General features: G+C 42.8%; 2 protein-coding genes across 3 annotated transcripts; one reads left to right on the forward strand and one right to left on the reverse strand.

Annotated features, from left to right (window-relative positions):
* Positions 1–236: 236 nt before the first annotated feature.
* Positions 237–7563, reverse strand: txk (TXK tyrosine kinase). Its single transcript, XM_079184819.1, has 16 exons — positions 7274–7563; positions 4750–4798; positions 4272–4353; positions 4027–4158; positions 3884–3948; positions 3498–3557; positions 3348–3402; positions 2988–3067; positions 2768–2892; positions 2548–2622; positions 1746–1917; positions 1431–1647; positions 1276–1340; positions 1025–1143; positions 712–869; positions 237–456 (listed from the first exon to the last, which is right to left on the reverse strand). The coding sequence occupies exons 1-16, from the start codon at positions 7284–7286 to the stop codon at positions 385–387; spliced, it is 1539 nt and encodes a 512-aa protein (XP_079040945.1). The 5' UTR covers positions 7287–7563; the 3' UTR covers positions 237–384.
* A 1725-nt stretch (positions 7564–9288) lies between these two features.
* tec (tec protein tyrosine kinase) lies at positions 9289–20592 on the forward strand. Of its 2 annotated transcripts, none has more exons than XM_079184814.1 (18): positions 9289–9407; positions 11065–11268; positions 11711–11815; positions 12248–12329; positions 13331–13459; positions 13998–14053; positions 14201–14415; positions 14641–14706; positions 14904–14958; positions 15212–15294; positions 15791–15924; positions 17141–17215; positions 17310–17481; positions 18051–18267; positions 18701–18765; positions 18859–18977; positions 19088–19245; positions 19914–20592. In XM_079184814.1, the coding sequence occupies exons 2-18, from the start codon at positions 11131–11133 to the stop codon at positions 19995–19997; spliced, it is 1953 nt and encodes a 650-aa protein (XP_079040940.1). In that variant the 5' UTR covers positions 9289–9407; positions 11065–11130; the 3' UTR covers positions 19998–20592. The 2 variants fall into 2 exon arrangements, with proteins under 2 accessions (XP_079040940.1, XP_079040941.1); XM_079184815.1 differs by having other exon boundaries at positions 14204–14415.
* The last annotated feature ends 460 nt before the right edge of the window (positions 20593–21052 follow it).

The following is a 21052-nucleotide window of genomic DNA, read 5'->3' on the forward strand; positions in this document are numbered from 1 at the left end:
TTTTCATTATTAAGGACGTTTTTGTCATAGTTTTGACTGAACAAGGTACTAATATACAAGTATACAAACATTTAGAACATAATGGGAGAACACAGTAAAAGTACTCACTTTAAAACAAGTACAACTAATATTACAATTGTCCAGTATTGTGTTTGAATGAGAGCTTTGAATGTGCACTAATAAGACAAAGCTCTATTTATATTGTGTGTTTAAATGAAGGTTAAAAGAAGCATCTGTGAGAAAGTTATGAGACTTTAATGACAAATATAGATATTTACAATGACGTCATAGCGTCGGTGTGCATTCATGAGAACAGTAAGATAATAATAAACAGTAAAAAAATAATAAACAGTAAAATAATAAACAGTAAAATAAATTTGTGTGTTAATCCGGATTTTCGGCCAGTTTTCTGATTTCCTCCAGTAGCTCTGAGAAAGATGGCCGACCCAGAGGCTTCTACACCACCACCGAAGAAGAAGGAGGAGAAAAAGGGAGGAGGAGAAGAAGACATTGCGATTCAGAGGTTAACAAAAAGTCTGATTATCAAAACATAAACTAAACATCTGTGTTTGTGTCTGAAAGTGATGAGAAATTATTGTCAAAGTGCAAAACTTGTTTCAGGAAGATTACGTTCTGTTACATCCCTGATATCATATTACTGAAACATGAGTGAGTGAGTACTTATGAGTACTTGTGAGTACTCGTGAGTACCTCGTGCCAGCAGCGGTACATGATGGTGAAGAGCGGCTGTGAGGCTCGGTGCGGTCGGTACAGACGGACTCCTCTGGTGATTTCGTTCACCACGTCCAGGTTGGAGCGGTTTTCAAACGGACTCCGACCCTCCGAGTAGATCTCCCACATCACCACACCTGCACACACCAACAGCAGCTACATGAAGCTAATACTACCAGCCTACTAGTACTATCAGCCTACTAGTACTACTACTACTGCTGTTAGTATTCCTGCCTCCAGTGAACACCGTGGAGACCTGGCGTTGGCTGTTTGAGGCTCTAGGTTTCCTCACCGAAGGACCAGACGTCAGACTTGCTGCTGTATTTACTGAAGTGGAGAACCTCCGGAGGAGACCACTTCACGGGGAACTTGGCACCGCTTGAACTGGTGTACTGGTTGTCTAGAACGTACCTGCAAACACGAGCACAGCGTCAGAACCCTTCTACTGCCGAAGCGCACCTGAAACACGACGCGTCGTTTAACAGGGATCCGTCAAAAGCTGTCGTATCTCAACCAAAACGTGAAGGAACGAGGCAGCCGTACCTCGTCATCCCGAAGTCGCAGACCTTCACCACATTGAGGTCATTGACCAGACAGTTCCTGGCTGCCTGGAGGAGAGAAACAACCAGAAACCTCAAAGATGCAGCTCATCATTGTGACCACTAGGTGGCGAGAGAGGAGAAGCCACAAGCTCTCACCAGGTCTCTGTGGATGAAGCTCTGAGCCTCCAGGTACTCCATGCCCTCGCACACGTCCTGGCACATGGACAGAAGCCACGCCTCCTTCAGGGCGCGGCTCCTCTGCCGCAGGAAGTTCAGCAGGCAGCCGTTCTCCATGAACTCGGCCACGATGAGCAGCGGCCGCTGCTGCAGGCAAACGCCGTACAGCTGCACCAGCTTAGGGTGGCACAGCCTCCTGGAGACACAACACACAGGTTCACTTAAAACTGTCTGTTCCTCCCTCCCTCTCCTCCCTCCTCTCCTCCCTCCTCTCCTCCTCTCCTCCCTCCTCACATCATGACTTTAGCCTCCTCGATGAAGTCCTCCTCGTACATGGCTCCCTCTCTGATGGCCTTGATGGCGACTCGGTGCTGAGCTCTCCACTTGCCGAGCCTCACCACGCCGAACTGACCGCTGCCCAGCTCCTTCATGAACGTCAACTCACAGGGGTTGATCTCCCACTTCTCTGGAGGGAGGGAGGGAGGAAGGAAGGAAGGGAGGGAGGGAGGAAGGAAGGAAGAAAGGAGGATGGAAGAAAGGAGAAGAAGGAAGGTAGGAAGGAAGGAAGGAGGGAGGAGGGAGGAAGGAGAAGGAAAAGGAGAAAAACAAGGACGAGGAGAAGAATGAAGAGGAGGAGAAGGAGGAGGAGGAGGAGAAGGAGGAGGAGAAGGGACAGGAGAGGAAGGAAACAGGAAAAATAGGAGAAGGAAAAGGAGAAAGGGGAGGAGGAGAAAGAGAAAGAGGGGGAGGAGAAGGAGAGGGAGGAAAAGAAGAAGAGGAAGGAGGAGAAGGAAAAGGAGAAAGAGGAAAAGGAAAAGAAGGAGGAGGAGGAGAAAGAGAGGAAGGAGAAGAAGGAGAAGGCGGAGGAGGAAAAGGAGGAGAAGAAAAAGGAGAAAGAGGAAAAGGAGGAGGAGAAGGATAAGAAGAAGGAGGAGGAGGAGGAGAAAGAAGAGGGACAAGAAGAAGGAGAAGGAGGAGACAAGTTGTTGAAAGATAAATGCATGTGTTACAAACCCTTTATTACACGTTTACATAGTGTATTGCTATAACGAGGGACTTAATGTAAACGTGTGTTTGTGAGTATTCATGTGTTCACCTGAGCTGAATCCTGCTGTGGCGGGGACGCACCGTCCCATTGGACCCACTGCGTACCGCAACCGGGTCACCAGCCCTGCACACAGTGAACCACATCAACCCGAGCTCCACACGCAGCGCTGCATCAGAGCATCGCTGCATCGTAGCATCGTAGCATCGTAGCATCAGAGCATCGTAGCATCAGAGCATCGTAGCATCGTAGCATCAGAGAGGGAACGAACCTGCTGCGTTGTGCTCGTGGTAGTGTATGACTTCAGGAATGGAGGTAAAGGTGTGTTTCTCAGCCAGGAAGAACTCTCCTGCATCACTTATTTTGATCTGGTAGTGCCGAATATCCCCGACAGCACTGCACACACACACACACACACAGAAGAGATGAGTTCACAGGTGAAGATGAACTGTATGTGTGACTTTGACCGTCGCGTACACGCTGAGCATCACCTGGATGTTTTGGTGTAGACGGAGACGGTGTAGACTCCCTTCTGACTGGACTCCCGCACCACGAAGCCCCCCTCTCTGTCCTGGAAGACAGAAACACTTTAACTCTGCAACTAACTTACTGTTATTATCCGTTATGGTCTGTAACATGTCAGAGTCAGTGAACATAGTTTCCATGGCTGAAGGTTGTTCGACTAATCGTCCCAAAACCACAAGATATTCAGTCAACATGTGACAAATAAAAGCAGTGAATCAACACGTTTCAGAAGCTGGAACTAGAATATTTTTGTCATTTTCGCTGGAACGATTATCGATATCGACAGCTAGACAGACAGGTGGACAGACAGGTAGACAGGTGGATACCTCCTGTCTCAGCAGCTGCTCAGCTTCTGTCCTGGTGATGTTCTTGCAGTACCACCTGCAGGAAGGAAACAGTTTTAACAAAGTTAAAAGAACAACCTTTTGTTTGACAAACAAATATGAAAACAATATAAATTGTGTGATAAAACTCACGAGTTTGCCTCGATTCTGTTTTTCTCCGTCACGTAGTTGCTCGGGATGAATCCTTTATTCCTGATAGAAACAACAACAACATGAACATCCTGTTCTACAAACTCATGAGCGTCCTAGCATCGGGATGCTAACACGCTAACGTTTAATGTTCACCAAGTTCACCATCTTAGCTTAGCGTGTTAGCATGCTAACACTTGCTCATGAGCTGAGGCTGGTGGGAATGTGCTTCTATCTGCAGTACGCACTTCACACGTTAAAATCACAGAGAGGATCACCAAAGTTACTACAGTTCATCCTCTGGGGAGCATGAACGTCTGATCCTCATTTCATCACAATCCATCAGCTGTTGTAGTTATTTATAAAGTCTTTGTGTTGTTTTCAGTTACCCGTGTTTGTCCTGCGCTCTCCACCACAGCTGGTCCTGTTTGTGGAGGATGACGTACTCTTCTCCCTGTGGACGCAACACACCGCATCATCACACATCTCCTGCCTGGTGTGTGTGTGTGTGTAGGTGTGTGTGTGTGTGTACCTGTTTGAGTGTGAGGTCACTGTCCTCCTTGGCGGTGAAGTCATACATGGCGATGACACTCAGCAACCCCGGACCTTCGCCATCCTCGTCGTCGGGAGGCGGGAGAGGAAGCTTCTTCCTCGACCTGTCGACCTGAGAGACACGGAGAGGAGAAACATTAACGGATACAAACATCACGCACACACACACACACACACACACACACACACACACACACACACACACACACACACACACACTCTTACCCGGCAGGCGTGCCCCGGGTATCGTCTGCTCTGGAAACATAAAGAGGTGCTTCCCTCCAGCTCCATGCGGGTGCTGATCTCCCTGGAATAAACAAATTAAAATATGTATTTCTACTTGTGTCTCAGTTGTTCTACCTGCAGCTGTTTAGAAGACTCAACATCCAGCTGGAACACATTTAGTTTACATCTGGAAACTGCATCGAATGTTTGAGTTTACGAGAACAAAACAGCCACGAGACGCTCGCGTTCATCTACTGAACATTACTCTGACTTTACATCAGATGATGAAACAAATCAAAGAGTTTTTAAAGGAGAACAGATGCACCTGAAGCGAGATGCAATCAAAGAAACATTGAGTGGCTGAGATATCGGACCGATAAACATTTTGAATATAAACCGTCAGGCTGAATATTAAAGGGAGCGGCCGAGTCAAAGTGAAACACTTTCATGAAGTTGAATAGTTGGCGTGCTGACGTACCTGCTCTGTACGGTGCAGCAGCAGCAGAAGATGGAGTGGATCGAGTGATCTGCAGGAGGAAACGGGAGCAAAATGACATTTTACTGACAAAAAAACACATAAAACAGAAGATCATGAGCTGCACATTATCATACGAAATGCATTTCATCGCTATTCTGAAGAGTGAAATATAAAAAAGCTCTTCAGAGGAACTTAAAGTCACAAACTCAAGAAACATGTGCTCAAGTAAACTCTTTTCAGGTTTTACTCAAATGAAACTATTATATCTTTAATTTATGATTTGATGTGGATCAAAGGGTCATTAAAGCATCATCACTAATACATTAATAATAATATTTAAATCAATAGTGTTACATCTCACGTTCTTATTTTAATTCAAACTTCAGACTAATTTCATAAAATATAAATGAATCTTTGTATAATATGGAGCTATAATATAAGTAATAGTAATAACTAATAACTAATACAAATTCTACAATTTAAATACAATACAAAACGTTCATACAATAACAATTAAACATAATTAAGTTTTACAACTGAAGCACAATCATTGAATAAAACAATGAGAGTATAAACTGTTCTGGTTGAACTCGTTGTGGTTTTGAGTAGGAGGTCTTTGTCAGGAAGTATAGTTTCCTTTTCTACAGAACTAACTCACTCCTCTCTTCCTCTGTAAGTGTGTGTGTGTGTGTGTGTGTGTGTGTGTGTGTGTGTGTGTGTGTGTGTGTGTGTGTGTGTGTGCGTGGGTCACTTTCTCAGTGTGTGTCGCACGTCTTCCTGTTTCAGCTTAAATGAGTTGAACTTTGTTGAAGACAAAACACACAACAGACCGATGGTTGTCATGTGATTAACCGCCAAAATAAAAGCCCCAGAGCTCCATGTGTCCGGATCAGGGGAGATGAAGTCCTCTGGTGGTTTGTGGTGAACCAACATCTCGTTAACGGCTCACCAGAGGTTCAGGACCGAACACTTAACATGTTGGCTGTTATTTTATTAAATAAAGACAAACGTATGAAGCTTTTATTAAGATGGATAGAAAGTTACTTTATTATCCCGCGAGTGGAATAAAATAAAATCTTCTACAGTTCAGTGAACATCCATAAGTCCAGACCTCTCAATCACACCCCTTCAAGGAAGTAAGTAGTCTGAGCTGAGGCCAGATGCAAAAGGTCATATTTGTTTTCATTTTGGCAAATTAGCACAAATAAAAGTATGCAGAATTAGCCATTAGCAGCTCCTGTTTGCAATGAACCCTTTGATTAGAGAACTATCACTGAGCCTCTGTTTTACTATGATATCTAAGCAGATTTATGGACTTGTATTCATAATAGATATCATGATGTCATCGAGAAGTGCGAGTTACTCTGAATCTAAACGTGTGTGTATCACGTGTGTGTGTGTTCAGATTTGTGTGAGGAACTGGACTTCCTGAAACATATTGTGTTTACTAGCAGCTTGGCTCTATGGATGGCGATATCTCAGGAAGAATGGGAGGGATTGGATTGAAATTTGGTGCAGATATTCATGTTCCCTTCAGGATGAACCCTGCCGACTTTGGTGATTCTACCATTTTTTCCTCTAGCGCCACCCGCAGGTCAAAATGCGTCCAATACTTTGGTTTGTGACCAAATACCTGATGATGTTCCCATCAGCCTCAGCTTGTGTTTAGCATGCAGAGTATGCAAATATTAGCATGCTAACAGGCTAATAAAACATGGTGGTCATTATATACGCACTTAGCATTACCATGTTGCCACTGTAGCATTAGCATTTAGCTCAGTGCTTCAATACAACCTCACAGAGCTGCTGGTGTGGCGTTCAAAGACTTATTTTTAAGAGAAATAGATGCTTCCGTTGTAGTGATGAAAACACGAGACACAAACATGAACCAGCTTTCTCTGACCATTGAGACAAACAACTGAAACTTTACTTTAGCTGTCAGATGTTTCCACGTACTGAACACATCAGAGGTGTTACATTGCAGACAGGTGGAGCTTTCAGTCTCCGTTTCCAGCTCTGTGCCCCCTCAACGTTAAAATCATTAAAAGAGCAGAAAGAACCACAACGAAGTCTGTCTTGTTGAAATGACGACTCGAAACAAACCGTCTCTTTTAAATCTAAATTTAACGGTTGAAGGACATTTTACAGCCAGATTCGGTGGCCGAGTTCGTAAATCTGAACATCGGAAACGTTTTGTGACAGTTTTGTTTTTAGAACGTCGACGTTTCTGAGGATCCGTCTCTACCTCAGTAGACTTTGGTTCGTCTCTTTGCTCATTTCGTCACTAATTCAACGTGCATGTTTAAAGCACATTTTCTCTTTTGACTGTTAGTGTTTTTTACCTTTAAGTCACTCGTTCTACTCAACACGTCGCCTCGCTCGGGTAGATTTGCTTTTAGTTAGTTTGCTGCATCCTGCGGCTGTTTTGAAAGTTTCTTCTCAGACTTAAAAGTCTGTTTGTTAAAGTCCCTACAATAAGTTTATTATGACGTGTTTAATCTGCAGATGCTGTAAAGCGGCTTACTTGAGTGAATCATGATCGCCTTGTTCTTCTTCAGCTCCTCTTCATGTTCTTCTATCTCTCATTCAGCTCCAGCTTTTCCTTCTTCAAGGTTGATATCTCTCCAATCAGAAGCATCGACGGCGCTGATGTGAAACCACTAAGGTGAGAAACCTTTTAAAGCTGAGTGACAGAGACACAAAGAGAGAGAGAGAGAGAGAGAGAGAGAGGTGGGTGGAGGAAGTAGAGAAGTTGAAGAAGATAAGACAAAAGAAAGAAGATATGAGGAGAAACAAGATATCACTCCATCTCCGTCTCTGTCTGCCTCAGCCACACTGAACAAGTTTGATTTAAAAGCAAATCTTCTATACGTGTGGTGTTTACAGATAGAGAGAGAGAGAGAGAGAGAGAGAGAGAGAGAGAGAGATAAAGGGGTAGAGAGGAAGTGAAAGGATGACGTGAATGAAACCACAAAGCATCCGTCTCTCTGAGTGACTCCAGGAAGAAAACACACCCACACACTGTAAGAACTCATGATGCAAACATTAACTGATGGCATTGTTCTTAAATCGAGAATAGTTCTGCAGGTATCTGGTCATCAATAAAATGATTTATTGATGACCAGAACGAGGTCTGGTGTTCAGATAGTGCATCTTATCGAAACAGATACAAGATCTATGTTGCCAGATATTTAAAACCACACAAGAAACAATACACAAAGACAAAGACTGAACAATGAAAATATAAATGTATTTATATATATTTGGTTTATTAACTCTGCTGTTACCACATCTCAGATGTCTGAGCGTCCGTGAACGCATCAAGAGGCAACCAATCCTCACTTCTACCTCAAGTGTGACTTTCACTTTTACTTTAACTACAACTAGTGCTGCTTCTAATAATAATAATAATAATAATTACAGTGATGATGCCATAAATGTGGACTGTTATGAACTTTGTACACACAGGAAGTGTCACCTCTGCCATTTGTACTGCTATACTTGTGAGGACCTCCGTCTAGATAAGATAACGCGTTTCCTAACTTCAACTTTCTCCTTTCCCCTTTTACTTTCTTCACTTCACAAAAACTTCTGTAAATGTCAACACTTTCCAAAAACATCCTCTATTTTGAAAGGTGTCCTCAATCTCCAAGTGTCAAAAAAAGTACCTCAATTTACAAAAATGTGTCAAAAACATCCTGTCTTTCCAAGATGTCCACACCACAAATGTTCCCTTTTTAAAAACGGCCCCCAATTCACAAAAAAGGAAAATTCCCTTTTTGCATTTTTTTACCTCACTTTACAAACATATCCTCAATTTACAAAAATGTCCTTGATTGCAAAAAATCAAAGACATTACAAATTTGTCTTCACTTTTCAAAAACATCCTAAATTGTGAAATGTCAAAAATTGTCCTCACTTTCTAAAATTGTCGGCCTTCGAAAATGTACAAAAATGACTCTATATGTTCGATACTGTCCTCAACTTCCAAGTGTCCCTAAAAATGTTTTGACTTGTCACTTTCCAAAACGGTCCTTACTTTTCAAAAACAACAAATCTTGAAAAACGTCCTTGATTCCTAAATGTCCCAGCGGTAGTCCTCAGTTTCCAATTTACAAAAATGTCGTCTTTTGTAAAAACTTCATCAAGTAATAAATTTGACTTCTCACCTCAAAAATGTCAAAACTATCCTCGCTTTTCAAAAACATCCTTGATTTTGAAAAGAGTCCAAAGACAAAGACTCAACGCTTTCCAAAATGTCCCCAATATCCCCAAAAAACATCCTCACTTTCTAAAAATGTCTCCATCTACAAAACATCCTCACTTTTCAAGTGTTGCAAAAAAAACTTGAGGCTGAAAAACAGAAGTTGTTCCTCACAGATCTCATGTTGCAGAAGATATTTAATATGTTTGCACTCTGCTTTCTGTCTGACTCTAGAAGTCAGATGATCTCACTGACCTCTTCCTCTCTGACACACACACACACACACACACACACACACACACACACACACCGCTCTATCCGCAATATGCGTGTGTGTTGTGTGTTGTGTGTCCGTCCCCTCTCTTCATTTCCTGAATCCCGCTCCTCTGATTCACAGCGACATGGGAAACAAACTCACTCCACTGAGCTAAGATCTGCGACATGACGAGAGAAGGTAAGAACAACACGCTGTTTTATTGACGTTACGTCATTAAGTTTGTAGAAATAAACTTCTTCTGCGCAGTTTGAGCGTCTGTCACGCGACTGAACCGCGACCGCGACTTCAGAGCGACTGAAATCTGCAGTTCTGCTGTTATAAACTACTTTAAACACTAAAACACGACATGAAATACTTATTACAAGTAATAATAGTAATATATATATACACGTTTAATGTATCTAGTGACACCGCGTGAGGAACAAACACCATAAAGTACGTTAAAGTATCTAAAACTAGTATATGAGTCCATAATAACGTTCTACGTGAATCATGCGCTCATGTTTGATTTCATAAATATCATTTTAATGATGTAAATCACCTTGAAATGAACGCGCACCACCTGTGAGCAGGTGCTTGTCGCTTCCTTCAGTTGCGTTCAAGTGCTGTCGGAAAACACGGAGAAACAAGTAAAAAATGCCAAAAACAAATCAGTGGAGTAAAAACGTATTTACAATACAAGTATATTTATTTAGGATGACTTTGTGTTATATATAGTTTGTGAATGCGTCATACTTAAAACAAATAAAGCATGCCCAAATATAGATGTTTGTTCCTCTGTCTGCCAATATTTACAAACAAACAAATATCTTTAACTGCATCAGAAAACATTCATAACTGAGATATAATATGTTTCTGTCTTGTTAAATTGTCTGTAAACATAATGGATCAATTCGAGACAGATTGTTAATCTTGTTTAATTTCTCTTTGATCAGATATTTCCTGATCTAACTCAGGAAGCTTTACGGTTATTATTAGTTTATAAATTATTATTTATAGGACACTATAAACGAGTTAAAACGTGTTTATATTCTAGCTACAGTTATGAAAGGAAATTTAAATGTTTCAACATCGATCCTGAAACTTTTGTTTCTACTTTCTACTTGTTATACAGAAACTGATCACTGTTACTTTTCAAGCTTTAAACACATTCAGCCGATAATACTTACAAGTTATGTTTTGAATGCAGGACTCTTACTCGTACATTAGTTAGGTAGTTATGAGTTAATACTATATATAATAATAACCGTTAGTATTAGCTCGTCTCTTACTGTGTCTGTCTGCAGTCTGGTGATGGTGGATTGTAGACGTAAACGATATCAATGAGAGCCGTGACAGCGTCGATGAATTACTGACTGGGGCCAACCGGGAACAGACCCGGGGGCCAAAAGTGTCGGGGGCCCCCCTTGGCCTTCACCTACAAAACGTCACTCAAAGAGACTCGTACTATCCAGGAAGAGACACAAAACGACCGCAAAGAGACACAAAACGACCGCAAAGAGACCGAGAGACACAAAACAACCTCAAAGAGAGACAAAACAACCTCAAAGAGAGACAAAACGACCGCAAAGAGACACAAAACGACCGCAAAGAGACCGAGAGACACAAAACAACCTCAAAGAGAGACAAAACGACCGCAAAGAGACACAAAATGACCGCAAAGAGACACGAAACAACCGCAAAGAGACACGAAACAACCGCAAAACAACCGCAAAGAGAGACACAACTACAAAGAGGCACAAAATAACTACAAAGAGATGCAAAGCAACGACTAAGAGACATAAAATGACCACAAAGCAACACAAGACAACTAGGCCTGTGTTTCTCTCTTCAGCTCAGCTCCGGCCCGCCGCGTTCTGACGACATCCACCAATGGGCTGAGGGCGTGGGCGGGGCCAGGATGAGTGCCAGGCTGCTATTGGAGGAGATGCTCATCAAGCGTTCGCAGCAGAAGAAGAGGACGTCGCCGCTGAACTACAAGGAGAGACTGTTTGTCCTCACGCAGAGCCAGCTGACGTACTACGACGGAAGAAGAGAGGTCACTTTAATTACTTTACATCGTAGTTTAGGATTAATTAAGATTTGCATTCTATAAAAGATAAATTCACGTACAGGTGTGTTTTATACTTGCTGCACATGTTTCTCATGTAGTATCTCTGTAACAAGATATTACATTTGAACACATTATTGTTTGAATATAATTTTGGGGGAATACAATACTTTGCTTTTTGCTACGAGTTCAATGAGAAGATCGATATTACTTTCATATCTGCCGGTTAAATACGAAGCTTGCTGGTAGATCGATGTTTCCTTTGGACAGAGCCCGGCTAGCCGTTTCTCCTTGTTTCCATTCTATATGCTAAGCTAAGCTAACAGACTGTGGCTTCATATTTACCGTATAGATAGCTAATTGTTTTAGCGTGTACTTTATACTTTATATCTTCATGAAATAGTGAAACGCTGCCGTTTTCCTTCAACAGAAGAAGTTCAGGAGAGGTTCGATCGAGCTGAGCCGCATCAGATGTGCCGAGATCGTCAAGAACGGAGGAGAAATCATCCCCTGCCAGAACAAATACCCCTTTCAGGTACAAACGCACAAGTTAATCACAATCAACCTGCTCTGTGTGTTACAGTAAAACCATACTTCTGGTTTATTACAACTTGGTGGGTCAAGAAACTCAAGCATTCATTGGTTGGAAGCAAACCTCCAGGTTAGATTAACAGTTACATCATTACGCAACATCCATCAAGGTTTACACCTTCAAATTCAACCTCAACTTCTCAGGTGTAATAAAGTGGATGAAGATGTGGATTAGAGGTTTTTAAAGTCCGTCACTGTCTGTCAATAATGCCATCTATTAGAAGAAATGGAATACAATATTCATATCTATGTTTTAATTAGTGTATAATTCACTCCCCACCTTAGGCAGGAAGAACATGATGGAAATGTATTTTTACGTCGCCGATGTTCTACACGTTCACTTCAGTGTTTCCTAACCGGCTTCGTTTGTGTCCAGGTGGTCTACGACACCAACATCCTCTACGTGTTCGCCCCGAGCCACGACAGCAGAAGCCTCTGGGTCCAGAGCCTCAAAGGGGGTCAGTCTCTATTCTGTTCTACTGAAGCGGTGCATCGAGGTGTGAATGTAGAGCACTTCTCACGCGTTGTAGTTTGAGCTGCTGCAGAGCTGTTTTTCACACTTTTAAACCACACGTCTGAAACTGGTTTTTCACTCGAAGGGCAAAGTTTCCAGCAGCCCCCACTGTTTCCTCCTCCTCTGTCTGTTTGTGTATGTGACGTTTTACCGGAGACGTGGTGGTCAGACGAGTGAAACGAGGTCAGGTGCTGCTTTAAAGTCCACTCCAGGAGCCTACTAGATCATTTATTAAATCTAGTCTCGCCACCATTGTTTAGAAAAGGACACGTCCATATTTGGACTGAGGAGGAGTGATGTAGAGACGCCGTATACGTCTCTGGTAGAGACCTGTCAATCACTGTGTAGCCCCGCCCCTAAAGCATCCCCTGCTTTATGGTCTGTTTGACTCTAAATGGACCATCATTTACTAAATGAACATCATGCTGTATTGAAGAAGACTTGAAACTAGAGATTGAGACCATAAACTCATGTTTACAATGTTTACTGAGGTAATAAATCAAGAGAGAAGTAGAGTCATTTTCTCATAGACTTCTATACAACCAGAGTCGCCGCCCCCTGGTGGACATTAGAGAGAATGCAGCTTTAACACGTGAAGCTTTCGATTGATGGACGTATTAATGTCATGATATTGTTGGTTAAAACTGGTTGGTACTTGTTTTAAAGGCAGAAAGATGACTGGATTTGTATCTAAAATTACAAAGAAATTTATTTTTTGTAAATATTTTTGCATATATTGTTTTATATGATGCACAATATGACCGGGGATGTGATCTAAAAAGGGTTAAAAAGGCATTTTTAATTTTTCGAAGACTTTTTTGAAAATAGAAAACTCTTTACATTTAAGTATTATTTGTGTGTCGCTGGATGTGAAGGAGGAAACCTGATAAATGATTGTTCCAGTTCACACACACGAGGTTAATCACAGAAACCTCCTCTCTGTAGAGATCAAAGACAACGCTGTGGTATCGGCGAAGTTTCACCCTCAGTTCTGGCAGGAAGGTGCGTGGCTCTGCTGTCGCCAGGCAGAAAAACAGGCTCCGGGCTGCGAGGAGTACAATCTGTTTGGAGACAGTAAGAAACTCAGCTGTTGTACTAGTATTAGACATTTCTAGATTTCTTATATTTCAATAAAAGAAACGTATCAACTGTTATAATCTAATAACTCTTTTTTAGCTCATAGTTTTGGCTATGGATGAGCCAATTAGGAGTCATAAGCACTAAAAGTACTTTTGATACTTATTTCAAAGTACTTTGAGTAATTTCGCTGCAGTAAAATTGGATTTTGGGGCTCAAATAACATTTAAAGAGTATTTTAGGTGTCCTGGTTGTGATGAAGCCCAACTTGTTAAAACACTTTATGACTCACAGCACCTGAATAAACTCATCTTTGAATGTAAACTATTTGTCGTGTTGTATTATCAGCAATCAGATAAGTGTGGTTCACAGTAAAGTACATCAAACCTGTTGGGCATCAAGTACAGTGCAGTACTTGATGTATTTGTGTACTTTCACCTCTAGTCAGCAGTAATATAAAGTTTCTTAGTAAATGTACTAAAACAACGATGTTTTGTTGAAACTTTCTGCTTGGTTTAAAGTTTCCGTTTTCTAGTTTCCAGGAAACCTTTACCCCCGATTCCTGGAGAGGAGCGAAGCAAAAACAAGAAGGTAACTGATGACCACACACCCACACACACACACACACACACACACACACACACACACTCTCTCTCTCACTCACACACACACACACACACCTCATTCACACATCGATCACAACCCACGAGCGTCTCGTCGTCGTTCTTCCTCCTCCAGCAGCGGCGGCCCCCTCCTCCTCTCCCTCCGGAGGGTGAGGATGACGACGAGGACGATGACGACGACGAAGGCAAGGAGGAAGAGGAGGAGGTGATGGTGGCGCTGTACGACTTCCCGGGTACCGAGCTGCACGACCTGAGTCTGGTCAAAGGAGGCGAGTACGTCATACTGGACAAGTGTGACGTCAACTGGTACAAAGCGCGAAACCAGTTCAGGTGAGGACCTGCATTCTCTCTAGTGTCCACCAGGGGGCGACTCCTCTGGTTGTATTGTATAATTTAACTACGCCAAACATTTTATATAGGTCGAGTCGTTTTTAGACATTTAAAGCAGAAAAGTTACGTATCAAACCTTTAACTTGTGTTTTTGTAGACGTCTGAAATATCTCAACATTGGGATAGAATGATGAGCATCCGTTCTCTTGTGTTTGTGTTTCACAGCGAGGAAGGCTACATCCCAAGTAACTACGTAACAGAGAAGACGTCTGAAAACCTGCTGCAGTTTGTGTGAGTTTGTTTATGCAACAGTGGACTATTGGTTGGTGTCTGCAGACATCAGGCTTGTCAAACTACCAATAAGTTACAAACACTTTGTATTTTCATTGAAAGACATGCATTATGTAATTTTTTTATGTATTTAGCTATAACTTTGCACAACAAAACAAGATGATATTCATGAAGATGTGATCGTTTGTTTGTTCTAGCTGGTACAGCAAACAAGTCAACAGGAACAAAGCTGAGGAGCTGCTGAGGAAAGAGGTGAGCGATTGTATCCCTCTTTACTTCTTTTACTCTTTTTATTTTTCCTTTAGTTCCTCTACTTGTCACTACTACTCGCAGCAAGCTTAGTATATTAATGTATATTAATGTTAAAATCACAAAATAATACAATGTGGTTTGTTCATCTTTGTGATCTGTAGAAAAGATAAACCACGTCTGTTTAGACACTTCTCTTAAATCACATAAAGTAAACGTATTCATGGTCAGTCTGATCGTCTGTCGCCCCCTGCAGGACAAAGAAGGAGCTTTCATAGTCAGAGACTCCAGCACTCCAGGAACCTACACCGTGTCCCTCTACACCAAGTCTGCTGCAGGGTGAGGACACGGTCCGCTCTTCTCATCTCTATTTTGTGCCTCCTCGTCTCCTCCGTCCTCGTGGAGATGGATCTCAGGGAGAGAGGAGGTTTGCCGGAGGAGACGTCACATTTAAGTGGCGTCGCTTTTTTTAAATGTCTGCGCCGAAGCGCGGAGGTCTTGTTTTGTTAAATGCATGTTGCCTCGTCTCCTCGAGTCTCTTCCTCTCCCACCGGAGATGCGAGCGAAGGAGGCAAGGAAAGGAATCGAAGCTGCACAAACTAAGAAAACCTGATTTTCCACTTTTTAACCAACTTAAAACTCTGCCACAATTCAAGATAAGTTTTACATGATTGTGGAGAGAATTTGAATAGAATGGGATTTGCAGTAGTAGCATCACTTCCTGTGCAGCAGAGGGCTTTTACTCCTTTTACTCAGAGAGTTCTTAGTCATAAAAGCCTGTAAGCTGCATTGATAAATTATTATTATATATTAAATTATTGTTGTGCGTTTGCAGGGAGGGAGGCGCAGCTATAAAACATTACCACATCAAGGAGTCACAAGGCTCGCCTCTACACTTTTACCTGGCGGAGAAACACCTGTTCAGCTCCATCCCCGAACTGATCGAGTACCACAAACACAACGCAGCAGGTAAACAACACGTCACCCGTCGATCCAGACCGGCCATGTTTATCCAGAACTACTTCTGTAGCTATCTGGATATTAACAAACGGGTTTACTGGCATGCTAGCAGCTCTGTGAGGCTGTACCAAGCAGCTACCTCCAGTCCTGAAAAGTTGCCAAAGCTTCACGTGTTAAAGCTGCATTCTCTCTAGTGTCCACCAGGGGGCGACTCCTCTGGTTGTATAGAAGTCTATGAGAAAATGACTCTACTTCTCTCTTGATTTATTACCTCAGTAAACATTGTAAACATGAGTTTATGGTCTCAATCTCTAGTTTCAAGTCTTCTTCAATACAGCATGATGTTCATTTAGTAAATGATGGTCCATTTAGTGTCACACAGACCATAAAACAGGGGATGCTTTAGGGGCGGGGCTACACAGTGATTGACAGGTCTCTACCACGGCGTTGTCCGGTCTGGGTGTTGTCCATATTTTCGTCTTACAGCTACAACCCTTTCACAGAGTGTTTTCAGACCAAAGACCTAGATGGTAACAGCTAAAAATCAAGATTGATGGGGCAAAAACAAGATGGCGATAGCCAAAATTAAATTAATTTGTATCACAAATTTGCCTTAGAGGGCTTTTATAATCAGTACATATGACGTCCCCGGTTCTTGGACCCTCGCATCCAAGATGGCATCGGCCAAAATGCCCAAGTAGAAGCTTCAAAACCGTCGTCCACAAACCCACAACGGGTGACGTCACGGTGACTACGAACACTTCCGATATACAACCTCTGGGCTGTACTAAACGTTGTTTAGCATGTTAGCAATTAATCGATCAACCGAGAATGAATCGTTCATGTTTTTAAGCCCAAAATGCATTTGCTGGTTCCGGCTTCTCAAATATGACTATTCAATGCTTTTCTTTATCATTTCTGAAAGTATATCTAATATCTTCAGGTTGCTTGTTTTGTCCAACTGAGAAATTCTGAATAACATTTTCATACTATTTTTCATTTCAACACTAAAAATTATTTCGTCAAGAAAACATTTGCCAATTGGTATTAAATACAAAGTTCAGCTGAGGCTGATGGGAGTGTCGTTAGTTTAGTATTTGGTCATAAACCAAATTAAAATGTTGACCTGGTCGTTACAATTCATCCTCAGGGGAACATGAATGTCTGGTCATGGTTACACTTCGTTTCCCGTCGGCCGTATACTTCATCTTTGTCTATATCGCAGGTCTTGTTGCCAGGTTGAGGTATCCTGTTGGGAAACAGGACAAGTCTGCTCCGTCCACCGCCGGCTTCAGCTACGGTGAGTCCCGACAGACCACCGGCTCGGTCTCTAAACATTTGTTCATCCATGAACTCACCTCTTTGTCTTTACTTCCTCTCCTTCCTCCCTCCAGAGAAGTGGGAGATCAACCCCTGTGAGTTGACGTTCATGAAGGAGCTGGGCAGCGGTCAGTTCGGCGTGGTGAGGCTCGGCAAGTGGAGAGCTCAGCACCGAGTCGCCATCAAGGCCATCAGAGAGGGAGCCATGTACGAGGAGGACTTCATCGAGGAGGCTAAAGTCATGATGTGAGGAGGGAGGAGAGGAGGGAGGAGGGAGGAGGGAGGAGAGGAGGGAGGAGAGGAGGGAGGAGAGGGCACTGAGAAGATAAAGTTTATGGTGTTAGAGTAAAGATCATAAAAGGAGGAGACTGACAAAAGAAAAGAAAGTTATACACATTTAGATTAAGCTTAGTTTATATAAAGAATAACCAAGGAGTCGCATACTTACCACTTGATTCTCAGTGGAAGTCTTCCAGAGAAAATGTGGTTTCGCAAATTAGACGAGTTCACCTATTTCTGTAAAGCTGAAAATAAAAACTAAATCAAAGCCGAAAGAAAATAGACTAAAAGGTTAAACAATATGTTAGATAAAGCGCAGGTCATCGTGTGTCTTACCAAAGACATTGGAGAGAGAAGAGAAAACATCTTTTCCATCCAGAAAAGCCATCTGTCGTTCTTTGCTTTTCTTTCAATGAAGAACTTCTGATAAGTTCTGATATAACCGACCTCTTCAGAAGCCGCTATTGTTCATTTGCAAAGTGAGAGTTCTTCTACTCGTCCACTGCATCCTGCTCCATAATGTGTGTTTTCTCCAGGAGACTGTCCCACCGTAAGCTGGTGCAGCTGTACGGAGTTTGCAGCCAGCAGAAGCCCATTTACATCGTCACGGAGTTCATGGAGCACGGCTGCCTGCTGAACTTCCTCAGGCAGCGGCGGGGCAGCTTCAGTCTGGGGTCCTTGCTGAGCATCTGCCTGGACATCACCGAGGGCATGGAGCACCTGGAGGCTAACGGCTTCATCCACAGAGATCTGGTAACTGCAGGTTACTCTGATACTCCAGTCTGGGTTCTAGCTGGAAGGAGTCCTCATTTGCTAATCATATCCCATCCTAAAACAAAAACACAATTAACATAAATATCAGTGATGGATTTGTGCTTTTTCTTCTCTTTTAACAATCAGTTTAAGGCACACATGTGTACATGTATCGTGAGCAACTTGACCCACTATTGTCGTGGGGGTTAGCTTATTAGCTAGCTACAATGTTAGCATATGCTAGCTAATAAACAAAGTACTGCTGAGGATTATGGGATTAGTTTAGCAGGAATTTGAGACATCGAGAGGAAAAGTCGAGATGTAACCAAAGTCATTAGGATTCATCATCAGGGGAACATGAACGTGTGAATCAAATGGCTAACAATAAACAAACAAAGCTAACATTCTCTCTTTCCTCCCTTCATCTCTACAGGCTTCCAGAAACTGTCTGGTGAACGACTCTCTGGTGGTGAAGGTGTCCGACTTTGGCATGACCAGGTACGACTTTCATCCCAACACGGGACCTACAGCGTGGTTGAAACTGGGCGCTGTGGCAAATTCCACCGTCACATTTAAATGTGTGTTTTGTAGATACGTGTTAGACGACCAGTACACCAGCTCATTGGGGGCCAAGTTTCCGGTGAAGTGGGCGCCTCCTGAAGTCTTTAACTTCTGCAAATACAGCAGCAAGTCAGACGTCTGGTCCTACGGTACGCCCGCTCGAACATCAACAAACCATCAAACATCTCTATTCATACATTGAGACATTTATCAATAAAGCTCCCGACTCTCGTCAAACCGCCATTGTTTGTGTACCCAGGTGTGTTGATGTGGGAGGTGTTCACCGAGGGTCGCATGCCGTTTGAGCAGAATCAGAACCACGAGGTGGTTACTTTGGTAACCAGAGGCCACCGACTGTACAGGCCCAAGATGGCCCCGCCCGCCATCTATGACATCATGCAGCTCAGCTGGCAGGAGGTGAGAACCGTGAGAGACAATAAGTCATTCAAAACAGTTTTAATTGGTTTTCTCAGCTCATTTTAGAGTTTGATTGGGATGACAGTAATTTGATAACAGAAATATTGATTAAAGCAGCTTTAAAACATGTTTTTTCTTCACTAGTTTCTGCGCAAAACTATCAGTCACCTTATTAATATCCATGGCTCTGGCCAGAATGCAAATAAAAATACGTATGGTTGAAAGGGACGATTCTTTCTTGGGTTTTTGAACATTCTCCACCCTTTAAGCGATTTGTGCAGTTTATGGCAGATATTTGTTCCGTTTCTGGTGTTGCCTTTTGACCTCCAGTCCCTAGAACCGGCTTCTATAGCTGCTAAAAAAAAATAGTAAATCACATTAGTTCCTGGGCTACGATTGGTTTATGAGGCGATAGACAATTCATCAATGGCAATAATGAAATTGTTGGATGCAAAAAGCCAGGAAAGCACATAACCAACACTCAAAGTTCGGTTGCGTGAGTGTTTTATCGCCTGGCCTTCGTCCACACAACGAGACACATTCCAACTTCAAAACAGTCTTTGGAGAAGCAGCACTTCCTTCTTGGAGCTAATTCTTTGCTGCTCTTGTATGAGGTTACATTCAGAGATGGCTTGGAATTGTCACAGACTGTGTTCTCTCCGTTTCAGAGACCTGACGATCGTCCGTCGTTCTCTCAGCTCTGCCTGATGATCTCAGACGCTCTGGAGGGCGAGACCTCTCCCCCAAACTGATCAACTGACCAATCGGCTGCTTCCACCGTCCCCACGCCAATCCCGTTGGCGGCCCCGTTGGCGGCCCCGTTGGCCCCTAAATCCTGGTTGGTGGAAACCCGGCCGTTCTTCAGGGTGCTATGGCGGCAACGTGTCCGATTCTACAACATGGAGAGCATAGCGTGATGGTCCTTGCACCAATCAGACGGAGGGGATGGACCAATCACACCAGCTGTAGTCCACTCATCCACCAATCACATTTGTTCATCCAATCAAGATGCCAGTGCTCCTAAAAGCTTGAACTCAAGCTGCGTTCAACAACACAAACTGCTGCACATGTTGGACCTCAAGGCCTCTGTTTGATTCTACTGTGTGAGAAAATCTGACTTCACGTTATTCAAATCACATCCTGCACATTAATGTTAAAAGTGCTGAACCGTCGTAGATTGATTTTGGATGTCTTGCAACTCATTGCTGCCTCTCAACTCAAAAAGAACATTTGAGAAAACATTAATAAAGCGATGATGTAAAGATGACGTCGCTTACCGTAGTCTGGTGTTACGGCCCCGTACAGCGGTAATGTCCTGTCTTCAATGCTCCAGTTGATTACTAATATACATAGTAAGATTATGTAAACATAAATAAATCCATCATGGATCTATTGAAACCCCATTTATCAGCCCAAACCTGCACCTTTGTCAATGCTCTCTGCTCCATCAGGTATCCAACATGGCGCCCTCTGCTACATATACGTCTCCATCGTCTGCAAAGAGAGAGATCTACCAAAGCCATCTCCTACTTCAAACACATCATCAACCATTATATTAAAACAAGATAGGATTAAAACACTACCTCCCACTCAACATCCTGCATCACACAATTTAACAGCCAATCCTTTTTTTCCACAGAATATCATAGGCCCTCTATATCTAGACACCAATCCACATTACTAGAGCTTCTTTAATGCCTCTGTCGAGCACCAGGACTGCATCCATTGTTGTCTATGCACAAGCCGGTCAGTAACCAGCTTGTGTTTTTACAAATAATTGGTCTGCATGATCCAGGATTATCAGCTT

The sequence above is a fragment of the Pholis gunnellus genome (genome assembly GCF_910591455.1).
Source record: "Pholis gunnellus genome assembly, chromosome: 23".
NCBI lineage: Eukaryota > Metazoa > Chordata > Actinopteri > Perciformes > Pholidae > Pholis > Pholis gunnellus.